Consider the following 19,263-nt stretch of genomic DNA (forward strand, 5'->3'; position numbering starts at 1 on the left):
AATTTTAGACAGCCTAGTTAAGTTCTGATCACCCACAAAACTCATTTTGCCAATACAAGACCATATTTTCTAATATACATTATTTACATTAATAATAATTCTGCTTACCAACACTTCTACTTGCTGAATAAATTTCATATCACTCATGTATATAACTCATCAATGCTACAGATTTTAGAAGACGCCTTTAAAACAGCAAATGACACTATCTAACAACTTGGTGTGATTAGCCTTTGTATAATAAACATTTAATTCATTCCAAGTTTAATTTTAAGCCATGAATTCTAGCATTTCTGAAACAAACAAAAAAAATTATGACTTCTAATATTTTACTACCAAATTTTACAAAACAGAATTACTCAAGTAGAAAAAGGCTTCTGTGGCTTACGATGATGATATACTGAGTGATGACACAGTGAGACTGCTGAGTGAAATAACTGATGCAATGTTTTACTGTTAAGTTTAATTTCTATACTTTAACAATATTCAGAAATAGTGACCTGTTTAATGAAAATATATAAAATAGCATGTATGAAAATGTCCTGATGTGTAGTGTTAACTAGGCACGCTTCCTGGAACCATTAAGAAATTGTCGTAGCTGAGTTTAATTACCAACAGCACAATAATCAAATCCAGCCATGACACATTTCTAAATCTTTGCCAAAAGTAATCCTTCTCATAAATTCGCATGAAAGAGCAAGCCAGTCAGGAGGAGGACACTGCCCTGCATCTTGACAGAGCCTATGTTTGTCTCACTAGTTCCTCACTAAAGACCTAGAAAAAAGGTTGGTGGTAATGGGCATTTTCTTGACAATTAGCTGCGTAGGCAAATATGTTCTTTGGCAGACAATATAAGTGTTGATTTAACGACCAGCCAATAAAGAGTGCTAAACTGCAAAACACTCATTGCTCAGTTTCTCACAGGTTTGGTAGAAGACTTCATCCTTAAACCCAGGTTTCCACTGTCACCAAATAACACCATCCCACAAAGTTATGATATAATGAAATATTTTTATCCATACTTGATATGTAGCTGCTTAAGAATTTCCATATTTTACAAGTTTATACTATTCGCATTCACATTACTAATGATGCAGAGTAACAGGCAAGTCATTCTGGACCCTTGTTTTACAATGAAACTAATAAAACTTTTTATCTGCCTGAACACCGACAGCGGTACACTGAAACCAGGGAATCTCCAAAGCTAATAAAGATAGCGGTAACCTATCACAAACCCAGGAGATTTCAGTGCATGTCTAGGGTTAAGACATCATCTTTAAAGAACAAGGTTTTAAGCTGGAAGCAAGATACACTGTTTTAAAAACAAAAATAGCACAAGATAAGTGGCATATACTATGGCAATTTTCTTTAACGTAGTTCTTTCAAATATAATCTACTCTACAGTGCACTCAAACGGCAGAAACATCCAAATTAGGGGGGAAAAAAGAAAGAAATACTTAGCCTTGCAAAAAGGGCCTATACTCAAAGGAACATCTGAATAAAATTGAGACATCTGCAGCAAAGTTTTACCTTCTCCCTAGAATGTTTGAGATGAACTCAGTGTAACACTGTCTTCCAAGAAAAGACAAAGTGATCAATGCAAGAACACATCAGGCTGCCTTGGACAGGCCAATCAATGCAAGAAAGAACCTTGCCCAGGGCCTTATGCAAATGGAAGCACGTCCTGCAACCTGGGGAGGGAACATGCGCAACAGATCAATTGCATCTAAAAAACCTTACAGCTATATCAGCTTCAGTCACTAAATATATACTGATGAATACCTCACATTTCCTGTGAATTCTTAAAATGGGTTATTTTCACTTGCTAGTTAAAAACTCTTCCTGAGATCTAGAATGCAGCAAAGAGGGAGAAAACATCATGGGAGAAACACTCAGCATTACTTTTAAGGCTGTGAAAATAAAATTCTGACTTTGTAAAATTTATTGGCATAGCTGAATTTTGCTGACATTTCAGAAGGTTAAATTTCTAGTATGTCTGCAAGACATGCATAAATACTAGTTCTATTTAAATGTTCACTTTCAAAGACACTGCTATGAACTGCTTAGAATTGTTCTTGACCCAATCAAGTCTTAGTCCCCCTGGCTGGCTGACAGATTATATGGATTCTATTATAATAGCACTGATAGGGCTCTATGAGACTGAAAGAGGGCTCTACCACAGCAATCAGATATGAAGGTGTCAGTTTTGCTTGAGAAAGTATTGTAAGATCTTAGAGAAAACACAAGTGTCACCTAATGTTAAAATTTATAATATGCTAAAGATATCTAATATATTACTATAAATTCAATATTTAGATAGGTGTCCTAAAAATGTATATGAAGCAAAAGTGAAAATTTGAGCCTGAGCCTATAATAGTGGTTGAAACTACTATTATACTATTAACAGCATTGGAACTCGGAATTTTTTCTGAGATAAACTGAGCAATAATATAACAAAGGCAATACAAAGGTTAGTGATCTCATTTTATTATAATTTACAGGGCACACTTTACAGAAAAAGTCAAGTTTTCTTTGTTGTTAGCAGATGGGCTATTAGAAACTGTTAGGAAATCAACACTTACAATTACAAAGCATAGATGCCTTATAATGAAAAAGAAGCTAAGTGGGGAATTTTTACCAGGGGAGAAAGTTGAATGTGCTTTATTTCTCTACCCCGTCCCTCTCCTTAAGAGAAAGATAAACATCAAGTTTTCTTCCAATCCAGATATCTGATTAAATATAGAAATTTAGATGTCAAGATTTATGGCTATTTAGACATTAACTAGGTATATTAAAAATTAGAATACTTTCTAATCATTTGACTCAATTATAAAATTGTCACCGAAATATTAAATAGCAATTTTTACTGTATTCTAATGCTCTTTAATAAACTTCGTTATGAGAAAAAATTCAAATAAGGTATGGAAAACTAAGACGAAATCTGAATACACGAAAACATAATTAAATAGGCAAACTAATTTCTAGAGGATATGAGATTTAACATATTCAGTGTAATCACAGAAAACATAACTAAATTTGTGGTTGGGGTTAGGTTTGGCTACTTCCCTTAATTAGAGATTTTAATGTTTTCTTAGTTGATTTACTGTATTCAATGATCAATTTCCATTAATGGTCCTCCCAAGTGTCCTAAAAGTCAGGGTTACAAACTGTACCTCCTACACACTCAGGCACACTGACTAAATGTGCTGGGTTTCCATCTTACATGATCCACCTTTTTCTCTCTTCCACCTCACTTTGTTCTATCTTGTGGCTCTATGTGAATATCCAGACCCTACTTTCTTTATTCTGACTAACACAGCACCATCTGAGATCTACTTCTGACAACTTATTTATATAAGTTATCTAGGATCAAAAAGTATTTATTGGGTATATACTTATTATACATTCAGCTGGGCTGGGCAGCATAGTAGGAATCAGAGAAAATAATGGTTTAGTTATTTATTCTCTGCCAATTAAGAGAAGGATTCTGAGGTGTCTTAAAGCAAAGCAAAACCAAACCAAATCTAGGAATTAGACACAGAGGCTGGGAATAATTAATGAAATGGAAAACTAACCATAACTCTAGGTTTACAGGAGACAAAAGTAAAAATGCATGACAGTTTTTATTTTCTGACAAAAAGAATATTATCGGTTTATCAACAGAAACAAGTCTTACCAAGGCTGAACTGAGACAGATTTACTACATGGATCTTTATACTGTACTGGGAAGGTAACATAATGACCTCTGGACTACCATCACACTTCACAGTTGTCTCATTATATTACTCTCCTTGTTTAAATGTGCTTCCTGTTTAGACTATAACCTTCTGGAGGCCAGGGGTTTAATCGGTTTCCCCAGGACTTGTACTGAGTGGGGTGAAAGAACAAATATTTTTAATAGTTTTCTAAACCATTTCTTGTTTCGAAAGCATAATATTCAATCTTAACTCAAAAAATAATTTCTATAAAGTCAAACTTATATGATCCAGGGCTTTATTATGATCTAAACTCACTCAATGAAAAAGTATTGAAAACCTATAACAAACAACGTGAAGTGAAAAACAACTGACATACATGTAGCTAAAGTCCCCAATTCTAAAAGTTAATATCACAGTGGCTTAGTAGAGTATTTCTTTGTTTCTCTGGGCTCAAGGAAAGTTTTAAACCCATAGTGTGATCATCTCAGAGCCACAAGAGCAGGAAAAATGATAGCTCTTCCTAACCCATCTCCTTTATTGCCACAGAAACCTGATAACCAGTGTATCAAGGATAAGCACTGGGTATCTAAATGACCTTAGAATGCAGTATTCTACTCTATCTCGTTCTGACCTAAGCCACATGAATTGGACTTCTGTCTTGATTCATCACTTCATAGAGCTGCTGATTTTTTTTTTTTTTTTGCGTACTGCTATAGCCTGTTCCTTTCTCAGGAAAGGATTCCATTTCTAACCCCATAGCCAATGACTGAAGCCTTAAACCTTGCTTTGTTGTCTTTTCCCAAGTGCTGAATTTTGTTCTTGTTACCCCTTCCTTCCCCAAGAGGCAATAAGGTGGGCTTGGTTGTGGAGAAAAAGTGCTCTTAGAATGACTACATTCTATTTGCTCAGTTATCACCCAATGCCTGGATTTTCTGTCCCCTGCAACCAGATTACACCTCCTGATTCAAACCTGAGCTGATCATGTTCTTTTTTTTTTTTTTTAAATATATCTTTATTGATTTCAGAGAGAAGGGAGAGGGAGAGAGACAGAAACATCAATGATGAGAGAGTCACAGTGAACGCACACCCCGTACTGGGGATTGAGCCTGCAACCCGGGCATGTGCCCTAACCGGGAATCAAACAGCGATCTCCTGGATCAAAGGTCAATGCTCAACCACAGAGCCATGCCCACCGGGGCTGGCTATGTTCTATAGATACCTAATTAGTGATGATTCACCTCTACTCCCCCAAAGCCAATCTCTCCAGCTAAATTAGCTCTTCTGGAACCAATCCTGAACTTTAGTAATAAGATCTTTGCCCAGATATGGCTTCTGTCCTTATTTCTCAAGTATTACCCTAACATGAATCTAGTATGCACTGAGTCTGTGTCTACTTGGCTCTCTTGTGTTAATTTGAGTAAATTATTTAATAAAGATTGAGGTCTAACCTCTAATAAAGAAGTTGTATAGTTTTGATTTCAAATCTTTTTGTCCTCAAAGAACTCTTTTCAACTGTGGTGTCAAATCAGAGGTGTCACTGTGGTTGGAAATATTATTTGGGGGAGTGCTCATATTGAGCGATCATCATAAGGCTATAAGAATAGAAAAAAAATTCCAGTAATTAAAATGTATTTTTCTACAGTCCCTCTTAAAAAAGGCTTACAATGGCTGATCATGCTCTCATATCTGCAGTGAAATACATAACCTCTCATTAGGATCTTTTATAAAACCAATGGAAAAATAAGTATTTCCTATAGAGAGATTTATATCTAACAAATTAATATGTCAATTTTTCTAGGTACTCCTTCAGATGTTATTACGCTAATTTTACCAGTGATTTCCTGGCAGTCTTTGTTAAATCAAGAGATAGAGTGCCCAATCTCTCAGCTGCACAGATGCAGGGCAGTAAAAACTGGATGCAGCCCATCTATGAGGATATTAAAAAAGCTTCCTGCAAAGGTAATTCCAATGGAGTAATATGGATCCTTTATTCCGCAAAAGATCCTTATAAAAGATTAGTGAATTTTTTCTCTATTTCAGTCTCCGAACAACCTGTTCTTGATGTGACTAAGGGATATAAACATTAAGAAGCAGATTAGTCTCATAGTGTAAATGATCTATCAAAGATGGAAATAATACATAATGGTGGAAAATGAATGTTTTTTCCTTAAGATCAGGAACAAAAGGATGTCCACTCTGCTATTTCTATTCATCACTGCACTGAACAGGGCAATTAGACACCCCTCCTTCAAAAGAGGCATCCAGATTGGAAAGGAAAAAAGTAAAACTATCTTTAGTCACAGATTATATAATCTTGAACATAGAAAAAGCCTAAGGAATTCGCAAAAAAATTACTAGAACTAATAAATGAATTCAGCAAGGCTGCAGAATATAAGACCAATATACAAATCGGTTTTATTTCTATATACTAGCAATGAATAATCTGAAAATAAAAGTAAAGGAAAAATTTCATTTAGAATAGAAAAGAATAAAATACTTAGAAATAAATTTAACAAAATAAATGTAAAACTTGTACACTGAAAATAGTAAAACACTTTTGAAAGATATAAATAAATGGAAAGAGAGCCCATGTTCATGAATTAAAATATTTAATATTATTAAGATATCAATACTCCTCAAATTGATCTACAGGTTTAATTCCAACCAAAATACCAGCTCCTTTTTTACAGAAATCAACAAATTGATCCTAAAATTCATATAGAAATGGACCTAGAAGAGCCAAAAATCTTCACAAAGAAGAACAAACTTGGAGGATCCACACTTTCCGATTTTAAAACTTATTGCAAAACTACAGTAATCAAACTGGTGTGGTACTGGTACAAGAACAAGCAGGTATATTAATGAAATAGAATTGAGAGTCCAGAAGCAAGTCCTTATATTTATAGTAAGACAAATGGAAGAGGAAAGAATAATCTTTTCAACAAATGGTGCTGAGACAAACGAATATCTACATTTAAAAGAATTCCATTGGGTCCCTACTTCATACAATGCACAAAAATTAACTCTAGTGACAAAAACAAAAAAAAAACTATATAAACTGGACTTCATAAAAACAAACAAACAACTCAAGAAAGTGAAAAGATAACTCACAGACCGGGAGAAAATACTTGCAAGTAATGTATCTGATAAGGGATTTGTATCCAAAATACATAAATAAGTCTTATAACTCAACAGTAAAGTGACAACACAATCAAAAAATGAACAAAGAATTTTAATATGGAGTTTCTTTGGGGGTGATGAAAATGTTCTAAAATTAGATAGTGGTGAGAGTTGTACAATTCTGTAAATATACTAAAAACCATGTGATATGTGATTATATCTCAATAAAGCTAAATAAATTTCAATTATGTCTCAATAGATATATGTAAATTATATCTAAAAAATTCTTTTAAAAAGTTAAAAAAATGAAAACATGTAAAAGTAAGCTAATTATTAAATAAAATGCAATGTTAAACTCATGATTGAAGATGAAGTGTAAAGTTTCCTAGACTTACTCCACACATTGCCATATAACATTATGAGGATGCAATTATAACTTATTTTAATAATATTCCCCTTTAACTGAGAAGTTGTAGAGAAGCAATCTTCTCTGTCAGCCTTAGGGTTGGGGACACCAGCAGAGACAAGACTATACAAGACTAACACCAGGAACAAAAAGGGTAATACTGTCTAATGTTAAATAATTGATTAGGCAGAATTCCCAAATTCATCAATATTCAAATGGAGGGTAGGAAAAATAAGTCAGCTTAATTAGTGAAAGAGTTATTGTTAATGCTTACTCTGGGTATTGGTCAATTAACTGTACAGATATCTAAGAGTGTTCATCTTGCTGTAATATATATTGTTCTCAGTCTTGAGCAACATTAGACTCTTTATCCTCAAGTTGTTTCCAGATGATTTGGGTAAAAGAATATTTAGAGATAAAAGATAACTTTTAAGAAAGTGAATTAGTAGGTACTAAAGTTTTAAATTGTGAAACTTATAAATACTACACAAAAAGTGGGAGTTAATTGTGAATACTTGATGAAAAATCTAGTATGGAGAGAAATTCTTTCACTTGAGGAGGGGAAATGGCTTTAGCAAAAATGAGAATGAATATAGCCTGTGGGCATTTAGATTCACATTCAACTAACACTGATTTAATTCCTACTAACCAAGAATTTTCTAATTTGATCCTCAAATTGTGCTATGGGTATGTTGGGGGCAGAGATGTTGATCATGCTCTGTTGAACGTGATTTTTAGTTAGAGTTATAAGAAATATTAATCATGTTCTGTTAACTGTGATTGTTCTGTTCCAATTAGAAAAAGCACTTTCTAACCTGGCTGGGAATTGTATGCCCCAGGACATGGGAGTTGACATTTTGAATGGGATTCCTTGTCCTTTTATCATGGAAAGATAATAACCTTGTTGCAGAAACAAAGGGGTCCAGGAGATGCCCCACCCTTTTGCAACCCCTCAGCCTGCATTTCCTGTAACCTGTAAACCATTTTACCCATTCTTATTCCTTTTGCCTACTTCCCCATGTAATGTTTGTCCTTCTACCTAATATAAGGAATTGGGTTATGGGGTCCGGGTACAGCAGATTTTATGTAGACAAATCCTGCTGCTCTCCCATGCTGCCAGCATTATTGGAATAAATGCTCATATATGATTCAACTTTATCTCTGCTTAATTGGCTCAAGGGGTGACAGGCATGCCAGACCCATTGGGTCCAGTTTCAGGTACTTACAGAGGAAGATACATATAAGGGATCTGACCCAACTTATCATAATTTGTAGATACCAGAACTAGGATTCAAACCAGGTAATCTTCATCCAAATTTCTTGTTTTTATACTACACTGGGCTTGAGGTCAGGGGTAAAGGTGTAGTGAGATGGAAAAATGGCAGTAAGAAAATTAGATTAGAACTGAAAGTTTTTATTAGGAAAAATACAGTAAAAAAGAAATAATCAGGTTACTCAGAGGGTCTTAAAGTCACAGAAAGGACATATTTCAGAGAAGAAAAACCTGACAAAAGGTGTTGGTTGGTTAGATATAGAATGAAAGGAGAGGAGTCAACATAAACATTAACAAATTGAGTCATTCTTTTAAACAGTGGGGCCTCCTAATACATATTAAAATTTACTTAAATAAAAGTTAAAAAAAAAAAATCAAATCTTGGTACTCAGGTGCTTAACAAATCACACCTGTATATATAACTCTTTTTCTTTTAATACTCTGATTTGATATCTCATTCTAATCTCAATTATTAAATATCCAGTATGTGCAAACATTTTCCTGAAATATTTATCTGCTTAATCACTGTTCATTACCCTTTATCTGTCGTGCTTAGATTCCCTTCATATCCACTTTGATATGCTTCTACAGGTGTATATGGGGAAGGAGATATATATATATATATATATATATATATATATATATACCCTCTTCTTTCTCATTCAGCTTTCCAGATCCATTGTCACTAACCAAAGAGAATCTGTCTCCTTAACATCTCTAATGTATGCTTCTTCCTTACCACTTCCTCTACTTCTATGTTGGTAAAAAACCTTCATTGGCTCTTACTTGAACTCCTGCAACTAACTCCTAAAATTAGTGTTACCAACAATCAATCAAAAGATTTATCTACACTGTATGCAAGTCAGGGATACAACTGAATAGAGGAGGCAAAAATAATATAACCTCTGGTTCTTCTCTTTAAGGACCATACAGAATAGTTAGAGAAACTAAATTGTTTACATATAAAACTAGAGAATTAAGATAGCATGCCATACAAGTTGTAATCATCCCATACATTAACATGCTATTCATATCACATAGGCAGCCAACTCAGAAATTCAACTTATATTACAAATGGCAACTTATTTTTAGTGAATTACCTACATTTACAGTAGGTTTATAAGAAGCATTTTGGCCTGAATTACTTTAATTATGGCTCAATTTTTCTTTGGTTTATCCCCCCTCACCTCAATTGTTGATTCCCAGCAGCCCAACTTTTAGCTATTCCCATTGATCACATTAAGCAGATATCCTACGAATATCCAATTTACTTTGTTCTTTGTAGGCAAAATGTAAATAATGACTCTTTAAGGTCATAGTTAGCTGATGTCACCAAAGGTAAAAACTAATTCTTTTAGTCCCATTCCATTTTCTCTTCAGTGTAAATCCAAATCTTACTCTAGGCAATTTTAGAAGATCAACTCAGAGAAGACTGAGGTTGAGTGTCCTCACAGAGCTATGTCCAAAAATTAGTCCTCTATCAGCTGCTGAAGGTCAGCTTAGGCAGCCTGAAGGCTAGGGAGCCCAGCATGGAACAATGGCAGGGAAACAGAGTTCCCTTCAGTCCTTAATTCACATGCAAGTGAGGTGCCAATCAAGTGCTGACAAGCATGGAGAAACCAAAATCAAAAGTGGGTAGAGATGCACATTCAAAAGGAACAGTTTTCACACATTTCTAAGTGATGTTTTTAATGGTGGTTATGTACATACCACTAATAACATAGAAAAGGAAATGAAAGTAATTATAAAAATACTAATTGTATAACAGCTGAAATGATTAAATAAACTAATAAAATATATTTACTACAATTGTTTAATGTGTTTTATAAAAAATATCAGCACTCTAAGGAAAGATGTGAATGCAAATTGATCTATTGAGCACTGCAAACAGGGAAGGGAAGGTGAGCTGAAATTAGAAAGTGGTCATTAACTAGGAAAGCTAATCATTTCCAATTAAAAGAAAAATTTAAGGCTGCTTGATTTTGTCAAACTATCACCTAGGAAGACAAGAGCAAAGCACTCTGCTATGACCAACAATGGAAGCAATGGAATCACTTAAGTGACTGGTGAAAGAGATGATATAAAAGCTTAAAACTGCACTGTTTTTTCATAACAGTTAATTTCCAACAAATAAGATCACACTTTAACAATGAATATAGGCAAAAGTAAGCTGCATTATTTGTAGATGTCTTTCTGAATGAATTTGGTAAATGCATTCTGATTATGACTACTAATTCTATCATTGTAGAAAACAATTTCTAACACAGAAATGTAAGGCTTCGTAAATGATGGTTTAATAAGAGTAACTATATATTGGCATTATTTTTTTATATTGGTATTATTTTAAATACACAGAAAAGGTAACATAGGGCAGGTATGTTACTTTTAAAAATTGGGTATCAATGTGTAATATAAGTAGTTCTTCCCTTTTGCCTCTAATGACTGAATGCTGGAATTGCTACCAGAGCTATCTTATCAACATTTATTTTCACTAGGAGCACAGAAAGTTTAGAGAATTGGAAACTTGAACTGTTACCTTACAATAAGAATAAAAGCTGTGAAATGCATATTTTTAGTATCACTTTTCTCATTATTATAGTAAACTGTACACTGTATGAGGTTAGATCTGATCACATTCCAAGATTTACTACCATAAAATGGACATTGGTTTTGAAAATAAATCTCTTAACTATAATGCATTCTTCAGGAGAAATTCAATACTTTAAGGTAGAATAAAATCATAAATTATGATCTCAGTTTTCAAAAACAATAATAAGCAAAATATAAAAGCTCTGCAACTATTTTGTGCTCTAAATTTAGAAGTAACTTATTTTCAGATATCTATTAGCAGTACATTTAATTTTCAACTATAATTATAAACAATTTAAATTTAGTAGATGGCAGGATACATTTAAGAATAAGTCCTGACTGGTACCTGTTTTTCAAACCATAAGCAATATAAGTAATTGCATATATTATTGAAGCTGTACTTATCTACACAGTTTATATTCAAAATAAATTTTCTTAAAATTCATGACCTAAAAATAAACTTGTATGAGAATGGCAGAAAAACTATCTCCATACATTCAAACATGATGCTACAACTCAGGACTATTCATAAGGTAGGGAGGGATGTGTGTGTTTTGTGTGTGTGTGTGTGTGCGCGCGCGCGCGCGTATGTAGAGTTTTTCTAACTAGAGCACAACTTTATGACACTTTTAAAAAAGTTTAGCTTTACTGAAATCCAAAGAACTTAATATCTGATGTATATAATGTATTATTGAGACAAAAAACTGAAACTATAATTTAAGATGTTAATAATTTACTTTCTTATAAAGTTAATATTAAAATTTTAAATCCATGTAAAACAACTTCATATATTACACTTATGTTGAAAAATCCTGGAATAAATATTTGTCAATATTGTAAACATCATGACTTTTCCCCTAAGAATATTGGGGAGAAGAGGTAAGAATATTACTCAGCTTTAGGCAAAAGCAAAGGATTTAAAAATATTTCATTGTCTTTTTGTTGTTTCTTTATCAATGCAATCTTTAAAAAATCCTTTTGAAATTAAGTAGCAACATAATGGCCTTATATATATATTAATCAAGCTTTGTCAAAATTGATGTCAAACTCATCAGTGTACAATGTCAGGAACAACCTTTTCTTCAGTTGTCACAATCTAAATCTATTACATACCCCCATCTAAGTTACTTCACAAAAAGAAGCAAATACATGAAGTTGAGATAATCCCCATTAATATTTTAAAACCTAAACAAGGTACATTACATGAAATAGACTTCTCAGGCCTGGTGCTGCCTGACAAATATGTGCTGTGCCAGTGGTCATATTATATTCCTCCTCCCATGCATGCGCCTCCTGCAGAGACAGCAGGCTACAGAAGCTGACCCGACTGAGACCATCTTGTCTCGCTGACAAAGCTCCTTTTTAACTTCTTACTTACTGGTTACTTCCTGTGATGGAAAAAAACTTTAGCTCAGCTTGTGATAATTTCACAGGCCCTGAGGACCCTGACCCTAATAGCCTCAAGGTCAGAAGTCAAGTCTTGTTCTGAAACATCTGTGTGCTTTATATTAAAGTGGAACAAAAGTGGAGAAATATCCACCAGTGTGTGACAAGAAGGACAGGCCAAACACAACTGACACACTGGTCATCTGTTACTCTGGCATCTTAAGTTCATTTTAAAAACTGTCCAAAATTCACTTAAATTCCAAATTTGATAAACATAAGATTTTTATAAACTGTCTTAAAAAAAAGAATTTATGTTTTACAGAAATCTTAAAATTTATTAGTCTTGCAGGCTTTCTGACATATTTTAAGTTATTACTCTGAGTGTCAATGAAATTTCATGTTCTAGGTAATTCAATGGTGTGCAAAGAAAATACAAGCTACATATACGAAAACTATGTGTGTGTGTATGGTGTGTGTGTAGCTGTAGGGTTAAAAGAACTATTTAAAACATTCACATTTTAAAAAGTACATCATAACAGTTGGTTAGCTATTTAAATATAGCCATTATATATTAAATTCAACAGAGATAAAAGTACTTGAAATCATTTAGAAAAAGTAGAATTCATTTAAGAAATAAATGATTTAATTTATTTCTTGATCTTAAGAGAACATAAGCATTTATAAATTTAGGTAAGCAAAATTATTCTCAGGTGTCACCACCAGGTTAATATCTAAATTATGTGGGTAAACAATAAGGTGTGGGGAAGTTGAAAACGCCATGGAAATATACTGAATTTCCATAAAAAGAGAAATAAATAGCAAAATTTAGAAACATAAAAATTAAGACAACCAATGCCGTGTCTACGTTTAATGTCCACTTGAGGCTACTGGATTTAAAATGATAAAATGGACTTGTATCATATTAACCACTTTACTGTAGCACTGGTACCTTCCTCTGATGTAAGGGGTTATGGGCATGAAGGCAAAAATTCTTCATCAGTGCATTTTTAGTACTGATTATATCTCAATTATTCACACTGGTACTTGTAATGCTGCAGATAATATAGACAAAATTCAGAAATCTTGATAATTTTTTCTATCATGTACATATAATCTTAACTCCAAGAATTAGATTATTTTGAAATATAAAGATTTTTATTGCCAAGCAATGAGTGCCACTTAGAAGCAGATGAATGGAAGCTTTCTGATAGTTATAATCATGTAGATTCTGACCAAGTGCTAATTTGTAGAGATAAGTCAGGTAAAGATTATCAAAATATTCCCAAATACTCAAAGGGTCTCTTGAAAGTTTTAACACTACAGGCAATATATGCTTCAATGGTATACACATAAAACAGGAAACTTAATATCATAAAATATATAGAAACTTGGGTTATAATGTAGAAATTAAAAAGTAATAATTAGCCTGGCTGGCGTGGCTCAGCAGGTGAGCATCGACTTATGATCCAGGAGATCACTGTTTGATTCCTGGTCCGGGCATATGCCTGGGTTGCAGGCTCGATCCTCAGCAAGGCCCTGCGGGGGTGTGCAGGAGGCAGAAGATCAATGATTCTCTGTCATCATTGATGTTTTTATCTCTCTCTCCCTCTCTCTGAAATCAATAAAAATATATTAATAAATAAATAAAGAATTATATTATTTTTAAATGTTGTAAAACTACTTACTCAAAAGACATTATTTTCATCCATTATAAAATGATTTAAAGTAATGATGCCAGCAAATAGGGAGTAGAAGTGGTAAACCTATAAGGAGTTTGGGGATTAAAAATACAGTTAAACGTGCACTTACCAGTTCAACAAACGCAAGTCCTCCATAGCTGTGAGCAACAAAAAATACATTCTCAGCTGCAGACTGAGCTATGAAATGGTCCCACACGTAGATTGCATGTTCTTCAGGAGAACCATTTTCCTATAATAAAAACAAATATTATATATTACATACTGTATCTAATTACTATCATAGTAATCACAAATTAAATCATGTGCTTGTTTATGTAGCATAAGAAATAAGATGGTTATGGCTTATTCAAAATAATAATACAAAAGGACTACTTCGAAAATTCAAAATAGAGAATTATTATTTTACTATTATTAAAATATTGCTAAACTTAACTGTTACTATAATCTTTTGAAACAAAATATTTAAAATGAGCACATCTTTGAGGGGAAATTGCATTGTGTGTATATCTGAGATATTAAAATATATCTAAGGAAATCAGTTACATAGCAGAAAATTATTGATAAAACTGTAACACTAAAAAAATTCAGGTACAATTCTATATGTATATCTGAAAATATTTATATTATATGTACATCTTGAACTATGAAATTTTAAGTATCTCTGTAAGCTGAAAATAAGCAGAAATTAGCAACAAATATTTTCTATTCACATTATTTAAAAATATACTTAAAAAAATGATTTTCCAAACAAATTTTTTTTGTAGAACTGGGAGAAATCTGAGCATATAAACCCAAAGCCTTTCACATTTCTCCTAAATTACTAAACCTTAATAAATGTATGCATGTTGCTTTAATTCCAAAAGTTCTATAACTTCATTTTCTTGTGTTTATTTCTATAGCTGACACATATTGTGGTAAAACCTGAATAATGTGAAAAAGAAAAACAAACAAACCAAAGAGCTAAATAATACTGATCAGAAAACAAACTGCTAAAACTAAAACAGATCATGAAAATATTTTGTACAAATATTTTCTGGAAGCTTTAACACCAAAAGATTAATTGCCTAAGAAGGTTTATGTGAATGGTTTCACTTGCCACCTAAAAGCTGTTGTTCCCTAATGTCAATCTCTGCCTTAAATTTCTCTCCAGAGCTCCAGATCCAACTCATTTCTTTTTGGATGTCCCACAGATACTTCAAACTCAACCAATTCAACCCTGTGCTAAAAACTTCCTCTATGAACCTATGTCATTGCTTTTGCTCCCTGCCTCCAGCTAAATTCTGAGCATCATATTTTATTTTTCCCTCCCTCAAACTCCACATATAATCAAACATTAAAATGCTGTCGATTCTGTTCCCAACTGTCTCTTAAGTGCATTTATTTCCTGTCATTCTCATTTCCTCTGGCTTAGCTCAAGCCACCATCATTTCACTTGTTGATGGCAAAGGTCTCCAGCCCACTTTCCCTGCTTCTAGAGCTGCCTATTTAAATGTTCTCTCTCTGGGTCTAATTCTGTAGTGAGGAAAACTTTTCAAAAATGCAAATATGATCATGTTCCCACATTACTCACTTCCTGCTTAGAGTCCTTCAAAGTTTCTTCACTGTCCTCAGAATCAAGTTTGAACTCAGTATGTATGATATCGAGGCCTTTCATGATCTGGTTCTGCCTTGAACTATATCTCTCACCATTGCCCTGAAAAACACTATGATTCATAAGACACCCTTTTCCCACCATGAGAGACAACAGAGAACACTCTCTGTGTCCCAACTGCAGGAACAACTTGCAGTAACCTAACTGTGCCATACTTTTGTCTCCGGGCTACTTTCTTTGCTTTCAAAGTGACTCCTGTGCTGTGCCCTCACTTCACTCACCACCTTGACCTACATAATTCCTACTTGTCTTCCAAAATCAAATGAGACATCACCTTCTATCAAAAGTCTTCCCAATTATCTCCAAGGATAGGTAATGTCCTATAACAAAATCTTGTGCATGTTCCTACTATTGCATTGAATGATTTCTGTTGTAATTTTTGCTAGGTTATCAAATTCTTGACACCAAGGGCTGTGGTCTTGTTCATAAAATCTTAGGGTAATAAATAATGAAAAAATAATTATCTTCAGGATGATTAGTTACAACCTTATAGTCATATACTGATATACAAATTATACTGGGAGAACGGGTGTAAATTGGAACAATCCAGGCAAAAGCCAGACATCTGGTCTCCCTAGTTTTATCTCACAAAGAAAGAAATGTATAGGGAATATAGTAAATAATAATGTGATAACTATCTGTGGTGCCAAGTGGGTACTGGAAATATTGGGAGGGAACAGTTTGTAAACTATATGTTGTATACCTGAAACCAATACAAAATAATACTGAAAGTAAACTGTAATTGGAAAAAAAAAAAAAAAAAGTAAAAGCCCCATTTCCAATACCCTCTCCAAAAAAGCAAAGAAATGTAAAAACAAAACAGGGAGACAGATAACAAAGTTTCTACATGCTGGTGGTTGGCATAATTAGCAATCTTAAATACCTGTGATGATCCTAAATGTTCTTCTATGTATGGACAGAATATAGACATATAGGAGATTAGATTACACTGTCCCCACAAGGCTCTGTGCTGGAAGTGGGAGAGTAAGGAGTAAGCTATGATCCTGGTCTCTAATGTGTTTGCAATTCCATAAGGGTGTTACATAAAGATATACGGGGTGTAGTATGTGAGAAGTGTTACTTTCTCTACTCCTGACAGACTGTCCGTCTTAACACCAAGTCCAATGGGCCCAGTATAAATCCATATGATCTGACCTCAGTGAGGTTTTCCCTGCTTTCTTCTCACACTCACCAACTCTTCCTTGAGAGCCTACCTGTCCCATCCTTTCCATTCCTACCTCATTTTGGACTTTCTTACAATAGATTCCTAACAAGTCTCATTTCTTCTAGTCTTTCCATTTAAGCCTATCTTTCCAGCCTTTCTTCTCGCTATTTCCTAGGACCTCAGCTCCATGACAATCTGGTTTACGCATTAACAGTTTGCAACCCCTAGACAAAACTCTATTATGGAATTCAGTCTGGGATCTCAGAGGTAGTGCAGCTCAGATAAGACAAAACCTTAAGGCAGAGAGCACTTCCAAGGTAGCATTTCCAGTGATTCGCATATATAGAGTGACAAGGACTATGAATACTACGCAGGGTGGCAGCAGAGCGAATGGAAGGGATGGAATGAGTCATGACAAAGGAAGAATTAGCAAAACTTGGTGACTCACAGGACATGAGGGAAACTGCCAACCAGGCCCAAATGACCCATCTATGACTAAAGCAGAGCAAAGAACCAACAGTTCTTTCCACTGTTCACATATAAAGACTACTGTTTTCAGAGATTAGTATCATAGCTGAGTCTTTTCCTCCATACTCTAGGGAGACAATATCTGTTTAATAGTGGCCTGTCAGCTGTAGGAAAAAGAAACCTCAAGTATTCATGTGCCACAAGTACTTAAATATTTTCAGTCTGACTCTAAGATCTTAAATCATTCTGTAGTTTCACATTCTAAAAAGTGAGACCCAATTGAAAAAATTTCTACAATATTCACTTAGGGGGTCATCTATAAGCACAACTAAGCAATTACACAAGACTATTTGGGTAACACTTGACATCCATTGAACCTATAAAATACAGGCAGAAATGACAGTCTGCCATCAAGGCAGCACCAAGCATTCCTTTTAGGTGGGAGCCTCACAGAGGTTCCTGTAGCAGCTCACATGACTTCTGGAGTTATTTTCTTTGGCCATGGGGTGCTAGCTCAGGAATGAGGGAATCAGGCTCACTTTGGGTGGATGCATGAGTGATCGTGACTTAAAAGTTTCATACCCCACCAGAAGCCAATACCTCTTGCAACAACTCCATAGGCATGGCTTCCAGGGTTCCTGTCTGTAAATGACAAGCCCAATTACAAGAGTTACTACCCTCAGGGAAGATCAAAGCTATGGCATTTATAGTCTATTATCTCCTTCTAATCCAGTTTACCAATCAGAAGTAATTTTCTACCAAAGGCAATGTTGCCTAGCAACCACCCAATTAGAGTGGATGCTATGGTATGCTTCCCAGAACCCCTTTTAGTTATATGGCACTCATTTCCTGAGCTGTGTGAGTATTGGCCCTAAGAGCTTTAACTGAGGCGCTGTCTAGGAACTGTCCTGACCCAAAGAAAGCTGTCTTTCCTAAATTAACAATCCCACTTCTGAGGCAACTTATATCCAATGACTAAGATGATGTGGATCTATAAGGGCCCTGTCTCTTGCATCAAGGCAGGACATCTCTGAAGAGACATCTTAGATGCAAAGATCACCATAGATTTAGATGAGGCCTTTGTTGTGACTGTACGGCAGGGCAGTTCAGATCCTCCTTTCAAATTTCTTTTTTCCCCCCACTCTCTTACAGGTGTGGATCTCAAGAAAACTTCCCAACAAACTTCCTGCATGCATCTTTAAAATCTGTTACCTGGGAAACCCAACTTAAGAAACTACCTTATCAGGTTTCCAGGGACATAGAGCTAGAAAGTTAACTGAAGGTCAGATTCTCATGCAGATGGGGAAAGGATTTTGCTAACCTTTGACACACAACATCTTACAAGATATATATGAAAAGTATATCTATTTACATGTATTATTATCCTGCCTATGTTTAAAACTACTTCAAAATATTGTTGGCTCTACTTTCAGCCATGGTAGATTAAATTGAATCCTGTACTATTTCATTGGTTCTTCTCTATCCTGCTATTTCTTTAATCTGCCATTCTCCTCCATTCTAGAATATAAGGTTTGAAAACCAAACTAGAAGGTAGATACTCTTTTGGATTCAAACTCTAAATACAAGGTATGCTATAGGCATTTAATAAATGACTAACAATGCCAAGGCTACTGGCGATGACACTGTTGACAAAACATGAAATGGGTTTCAAAATCAAGACAAAGAAGCATTTAAACTCCACTTAGGAAGCTAGTTTCTAATAATCTGGAATGTGGCAAATGATTGATGCTCAAAGATGTTCATCACTGTCTCACTTATAAAAGCAAAAATTTGGATAAAGCTTAAA

At 34.4% G+C, this 19,263-nt stretch overlaps 1 protein-coding gene across 4 annotated transcripts in view; it reads right to left on the reverse strand.

Annotated features, from left to right (window-relative positions):
• Positions 1-19,263, reverse strand: part of ARB2A (ARB2 cotranscriptional regulator A) — a 306,630-nt gene that overhangs the window by 134,044 nt on the left and 153,323 nt on the right. For all 4 annotated transcript variants that reach the window (XM_087815446.1, XM_087815443.1, XM_087815445.1 and 1 more), the window contains one exon: positions 14,282-14,401. In XM_087815446.1, coding sequence (XP_087671572.1) covers positions 14,282-14,401 — 120 coding nt within the window. The remainder of the gene's footprint in view (positions 1-14,281; positions 14,402-19,263) is intronic.

Source organism: Miniopterus natalensis, chromosome 3, assembly GCF_054644295.1.
Source record: "Miniopterus natalensis isolate mMinNat1 chromosome 3, mMinNat1.hap1, whole genome shotgun sequence".
Classification (NCBI taxonomy): Eukaryota; Metazoa; Chordata; class Mammalia; order Chiroptera; family Miniopteridae; genus Miniopterus; species Miniopterus natalensis.